At 38.1% G+C, this 7,207-nt stretch overlaps 1 protein-coding gene across 1 annotated transcript in view; it reads left to right on the top strand.

The window, feature by feature from the left end:
- Positions 1–7,207, top strand: part of fmn2b (formin 2b) — a 95,424-nt gene that overhangs the window by 14,040 nt on the left and 74,177 nt on the right. The window contains exon 4 of the mRNA XM_008438065.2: positions 2,932–3,082. Within this exon, the coding sequence (XP_008436287.1) occupies positions 2,932–3,082 (151 nt within the window). The remainder of the gene's footprint in view (positions 1–2,931; positions 3,083–7,207) is intronic.

The raw sequence follows: 7,207 nt of genomic DNA, 5'->3' as shown, positions 1-7,207 counted from the left end.
ATGGATGGATGGATGGATGGATGGATGGATGGATGGATGGATGGATGGATGGATGGATGGATGGATGGATGGATGGATGGATGGATGGATGGAATATTGATCAACGTGCTCCAACTCCTCAATTTGGGGTCGTCTCTCGAACTACACCAATAACAACGCAGCAGGCCAATGCCATACCATTTGTTACACTACTTGCCAGACTCCTAATATTATTCAATTGGAAGAGAGCCGCTCCTCCGTCTCATAAGAAGTGGATGGTAGATGTTATGTTCCATCTGAAGCTTGAGCATCTGAAACATACAGTCAATGACTCCATTCAACAATACAACATTACCTGGCAGCCATTTATTTTGTATTTTGCCACAGAGTCCTCCTGAGTATATAGCCCTCCCAGCCACTCCGACCCCGCCTCCCTTCTTACTAAATATGTGATGTCAGCACCAGTTGTCATTTTGTTTTTGTTTGTTTCATTGATGTTGGCAAGTTATTTCCGGTTTGGTTTGCTGTGGTGCAAATCCCCACTTGAAAGGGATCGTTTCTACTGTGAAGTCTGAACTGGGTTTCACTCAAAGAGCCTTTAATTTAGTTGACTCATCTTTATTTTTTGTATGATGGTCCATATAGCACATATAGCATAGCCCATAGCCCAATAGCCCATAGGTGAAAAACCTCAAAAGAAACAGAAACACATCTATTACATTCTTAAGTTAACCAGATAAATACATTGTGAATAATCAGATTTCTACCCCTTTAAACCAATTATTTCAAAATAATAAATAGCAAATGGATAAATGATGAAATTAAGTCTCTGAGGAGAGTATGCCGCCAGACTGAACGTTTATGGAAATCTACTAAATTGGAGGTCCATAGGCTGCATTTAAAGGACTTAATATTGTTCATAAATAGGAGGATTGAGGAGGCCAGGGCAAGTTATTTTAAATGTCTAATAGCATCAAATAAAAGAAATCCTAAAGTGCTCGTCGATACTATCAGCTCTCTTGTGTCACCTGTTGCTGTAAATCATCATAACTCGACAATTAGCTGTGACGAGTTCTTGGATTTCTTCATTGATAAAGTTAAAGTAATAAAGGACAGCTTGCCGCCTTGCCATAGTTTACAGCATTTTGAACCTCCCACTCAAAGCTGGGCCTCATTTGAGCCCGTTACTGTGGAAGACATCTTCATCATCATCAAAAAAATGAAACCGTCCTCTGGTACTTTAGATGTTCTCCCTTTTAAACTGTTTATGAGGGTTTTTGATTCCATTGGGCCCTATATTACAAAAATGTTTAACATGTCTTTGCTTAGTGGTGTGTTTCCTCGTCTTTTTAAACATGCCATTGTGGAGCCACAGTTAAAGAAACCGGGACTGGACTCTTTTGAACTCAAGAATTTCCGGCCAATATCCAAGATTCCTTTCTTGGCCAAAGTCCTGGAAAAGGTGGTCTGCATCCAACTTAGATCATTTTTGCAGGCGAATGACATTTATGACACTTTTCAATCAGGGTACCGTGAGTTTCATTCCACTGAAACAGCCCTGTTGAAGGTGTTTAGTGATATCATGATAGCAGCGGACACCGGTAAATGTTCTGTGCTGGTTTTATTGGATCTGTCATCGGCGTTTGACACAGTGGATCATGGCATCCTGATAAACAGCCTCCAACATTTGGTTGGGATGTCGGGTTGCGTTTTGAAATGGTTCACATCTTACCTGGTTGGTAGAACTTTTAGTGTGTCAGTGGGAAATGTAGTGTCTGATCCTGCAGGGCTCTTGTGGGGTGTGCCGCAGGGGTCGGTCTTGGGACCTGTTCTGTTCCTGCTGTACCTACTTCCTCTAARCAGGGTCATTCAGAAGTTTAGTGAGGTGTCCTATCATCTGTATGCCGATGATCTTCAATTGTACTGCTCTTTCAAGCCTAGTGAGCCGCATAAACTTTGCACTCTCACTAGTTGCTTGGCCGAAGTGACAAAATGGYTCACTGAAAACAGCCTATTATTGAATTCCAGTAAGACTGAGACCTTGATTGTTGCTCCTGATAGTGCTGTGCCTGGAATTAAGCAGCACCTTGGAAACTTGAGCTGCACAGTTAAAAGYAACCTGCGCAACTTGGGTGTCTTCATGGATGGAGCAATGTCTATGGAGCGGCACATAAATCAGCTTGTTAGGAATAGTTTTTTCCAAATTCGGAACATTTCTAAACTCCGTAAAATGGTGACTTATGGTGAGCTTGAGATGATTGTTCATGCTTTTGTCTCATCTAGACTGGATTATTGTAACAGTCTGTTTACATGTCTTAATAAGAGGGAGTTAATGCGTCTGCAGGTAGTACAAAACTCTGCTGCACGCCTGCTCACCTGCACCCACAGGAGGGAACATATTACACCCATCCTCAAAAGCTTGCACTGGCTGCCTGTATCTTACAGGATGCACTACAAAATCCTGGTACTGACTTTTAGAGCTCTTCATGGACAGACGCCAGACTACATTAAGAACCTCATACAGCCTTATGTTTCGACTAGGAGCCTCAGGTCGTCGAATCTGAACTTGTTGACGATGATCAATTACCAACTTTACAGAGTGCTGAAAACTGCAGACCTCATAAACAGACAGAAAGGAATTATTCATGAACATCTTTAAATACTTGGTATTTCCATGGTTCCCATTTAAAACAGAAAGTACCAACACTTCAAAAATACATTTTAAAAGAACAATTCCTTTGTCACTGATGTCATGATTCCAATTTCATGGGAAGAGGAGGGTTTGGTTCATATTAGATTTGGACTTTCTTTTGACTCATCACTTTAATGTTTTGTCTAACATCTAAAAGAAAAGTTGCAACTAACCTGGCAAGGAAGTTGGAGGAGAACAGTGAATTATTCTACTCCAGCCTGTTGCTTGAGAAAGTGTTTAAAATAGTTTTGTTTCTGCAGCATGACCAGCTGTATACATGGGCCGCAGTCAACCAGCCGCCACACTCACAGGATCTTCTTGAAGGGAAACTAGCAGGCCAACTCAAGACGCAGTGGTCTCCATTACGGCTAGGAGGAGAAAACAGAACTGCTCATACATCTATGGAAGCAGGTAAGCTCAACATTCAAATATTAAATATGAGGAAATCAAAATAGTATTTTTTTACACATCAAGCCATTCTGAACATGTGGCAAGGAATCACAGTATTTACTAATTAATTAAAATACATATCATGCATGGAAAATTATACAGCATTTTGAAAAGATTCACATCGTTACGATCAGGAACTTTAAAGCCTTGGTGAATTTACTGAGTGAAAATCTTAGTCATATTTTCATCAGTTTTCACTGCTGCTATAGAGGATTGTCAGTATTTCAATGTAAATACTGTTAGTTGAACTCAAATAATTTGAGGAAACCAATTGTCTTAAACAGTTTAAGTTTATGAATCTAAACAATTCAGTTAAAAAAAACATTCACTTTAAGTACATTTAGCTCAAATAGTTTCTGTTAGGATAGCACGGGTAAATAAAGTTGACATTTCATTCAATAAACTGAACTTAAAGAAGTAAGTATCCTACACTCATATGTTTGTTACTTCTAACTTAATTTGAAATGTGTTGACTGTACTCAACTATATTGAGCCAGAATATTTTAGATGGTAACATTTATTTAAAGAAGATCCAATTCAGCTGAAGTTACTCAGTTTTATTCCTTCAAATCAAGTTATAACATTATACAGTAATTGTCACAACTGTTAGCACATTTTAAGTTACCTTAATTCAATACAAACAGATGTGTTATACTACACTGTAAAACAAAATAAGTGGTGTATACTTAAAAAAATATGCAAACTCGCCTAAAAAAATTACGTTTTCAAAACTAAAGTCTTAGTATGTGCAAGCTGTACTGCTTGAGTAACATTAACATGTGCAACGGGTGGAAAAGTTAAGTTTATTAGTATTAACTTAATATTACTATTGTTAAGCTTAAGTTTCTTTTTAAACTAGAAACTACTTACATAAAAAGAAAACTTATTTCAGACAGTTCCAGATTTATATTTGTTTCTTTGCTCAAACTTAGACAGAAAATCCAGAAAAACAAAGATAGTTTGCTCACGTTTTTCAATAAAACAAACTCAATCACATAACAAGCAGCACTTGTTTTCAATAATAACATCACATACAACAAATATGGCATCATTATTAGATACACATAAACCTGAAAAAATCAGCACAGGTTACTTCCAAACATACAAAAGTGAAGAAAAAAAAGACAAACACAAACTCACAATGAAAATTAATCTAATGATAAAATAATTAAAAAAAAAAAAACAACTAGCTGTTTTCCAGTAGTTTCAGATTGCTTATCATATGATACAGATCAACATCTTGTTTGTCCATGAATTTTACAGATAGGAAGAGGTGGCAGAGTTCTTTGTGAAAAGTGGGGAAAGATAGTTTGTCTTTTGAAAAAAAAAAAAAGGAAAACAGCCTTAATGAATGAAAAACTTGCTCATGATGATTGCATTTAATATCTTTGCAAATTTATTTTCTTTTGTCAGGGTCCCAAAAATAATGCAATATCTAGAAAATTCAAGCAATTTTGGGATTTTAGGGAAAAGCCAGTAGTGCACATCATCCCACAAAGCTTTGCAATATACACATTCATAGAAAATGTGTTCTACTGATTTAATATCAACATCACAAAATAAACAAATATTATCATCAATAGCAAATAGAAGTCTAAGGAGTTCTTTAAAGGGGTAAACACCTGAAAAGATTTTGAAGTGGACTTCCTTAACTTTTGGAGGAATGGGAAGATTTAAATAATTTATTCAATTTTTTTCCTTGAGAAGAAATGTGATATATAATTTCAATTTGGCACAAAAGAAAACAAAGTGCTTGTAAAGCATTCCCTAATTGTAGAGCTTGTTGTGCCCATTTCTCAGAAGTCCAGGTAGAGCAGGGATTATATACCGTATTTTCCGCACCATAAAGCGCACCGGATTATAAGGCGCATAGAATAGACGCTATTCCAGCCTCTACAGTAGAGGCTGGAGTTACGTTATGCATCCACTAGATGGAGCTGCACTACAGAGAATGTCAACAAAACAGTCCGACTTTGATCGGCAAGGAGAGCCTTCTGCAACTGGGCCGGGACGTGGCCGGACGATGGTCACCCTTCTCCGTTCCCGCACAGCATGTTGGTGGAGAATGTGGTGCTAAATGACCTGCAGACGACCTGATTATCAGGTCGGTAGGTAGATAGGCCAGTCAAACTTTATTAACAAACCAGCGGTCTGACAACTATCCCAGCATGCACCGCGTGTTTCTTCTTCTACGGGCGAAAATGAAGTCGGCGGCTGCTTACTGTAGTTGCTAGACCTGTTGTGGCTCCATATTGGTCCATATATAAGGCGCACCGGATTATAAGGTGCACTGTCTGCTTTTGAGGAAATTGAAGGTTTTTAGGCTTATAGTGCAGAAAATACAGTAATCCGAGTTCTCAAAAAAACTTTTAGCTGTACATAAAATATTTAGGGGAATTGATATAAATATTTTTTTAGATTCGCATTTCACTTTTATGTATTTGCAGGTTATATTTAACTCAGAAATCTTCAAAAGACATTACACCTCCATTGTTTAACAGATGCATCACAGACCAGATATTTTGTTCATGGCAATTATGTGTCAATTAAAGATTGATTTATTATACATTTTTATGGAACTGCAGTTCAACAAGAGAGTATTTTGTGGGCTATTATTATGTTTCTATATTAATCTCCAATATAATAAAACTTGAGAAGGATGAGAGAAGGAAAGTTTTACAGGCAGTTTTTTAAAGTCAGACACATCTAAGAAGCAAACATGCCATGAGACATTTTGATTTGTTAAAAATGATCGGAGCCAGCAGGCACGTGCAGAGGGGTGGAGTGGAGGCCTTGAACCCCTGCACCTTTTAATCCTTGAGGCCCTCAGTACCTTTTTTGAGTTTTAAAAAAAAATGTATCTGTGTGTCAGGAGGCCAGCTTGTGCCCCTCAGCAATAATATTTAGCTAAATATAATAATTCTGCAAAATAAAGTAGTCTGGGTGTGGCTTGCCTTCGGTTTAATAATGACTCTCAGTTTCTCTGCCTCCATGTTGTTCAGACACCAGGTCCATAGTGAGGAGGGGGCCGGTACTGCACCCTCTATCAAATTATGGGCAAGAATATTTTTTTCAACATACACTTGTTTCTGAATAAAAACATCTGATTTTGAAGTTAGAAAAACTGTTTATTTTCTGTAATTGTCCTCGCAAGAGTGGAAAAAACCCTCCTCGCCCATAAACACAGAACTGGTTCATCTCCAGAGAAAACTATAACTTTAGTCTTATCAGACTGCACCAGTGGTGGACTAAATGCAGCCTGAGTTGGTCCCACCGACATATAAAGAATATCTGTTTCTATATCAGACATTCCTAAATAGACTGTCACCGCGACGCTTTGAGGTTTATTACCAGTGGTTTGCTCCGCTGCTGATGGGTTCTGGGCTGGAGGTGAGCGGTTGTGACTACTGCAGAACCTCAACTGCTAAAGATAGATTCAGCCAATAGCATTTGGAGTTTGCAAAATATCACTGTACTGTACCAGTAATTTGGATCGCAGCATAAAGCCAAACATGCCACAATTAAATTAAACCAAAATGTCCCAAAAGCAGCGGCAGACTGGCATAGGGGCTACCAGGGAATTCCAGGTAGATTCCAATGCAGTGCAGCTCAGTGGCTCACTCTTCCTGGAGGCCAGCCCAAGGTATGGGGCTTTACAAGACTTAGCCCAATGCCTCCGTCCTACTAAGAACCTCAGCATCACAGTGTTTAAATATAGATTTAGTGAAGTATGTGATTGGGAGCCCAAGTTAAAATCAACCACTGATTAATGGTAATTATTTGCTCTGATGTATTTGTGAACAAAGCCTAGCTAGATTGTAGCCATAGTAACACAACAATCAACAATCAAACTATGAAGATGATTCTTTGCACTTTTACAAAGTAAACGTCATCCTAATTAATTTCTAAGTGTACAATTTTCTCTCTTCTGAATGCATTAAATAACATTTAATAGCATTATCATTCTCAATAAATTAATGCAAATCCAAACTACAAACATTGTCGGCCCTCTTCGGTTTTTTCTCTTTTTTGCGGAGGATCAATAAATAACTTATTGGTGTTTTACCATCACCACCAGGTATGAAG

Source organism: Poecilia reticulata, linkage group LG19 (genome assembly GCF_000633615.1).
Source record: "Poecilia reticulata strain Guanapo linkage group LG19, Guppy_female_1.0+MT, whole genome shotgun sequence".
Taxonomy (NCBI): Eukaryota; Metazoa; Chordata; class Actinopteri; order Cyprinodontiformes; family Poeciliidae; genus Poecilia; species Poecilia reticulata.
The sequence above is the reverse complement of the archived record's forward strand: the minus strand, read 5'-3'. Positions and strand labels throughout refer to the sequence as shown.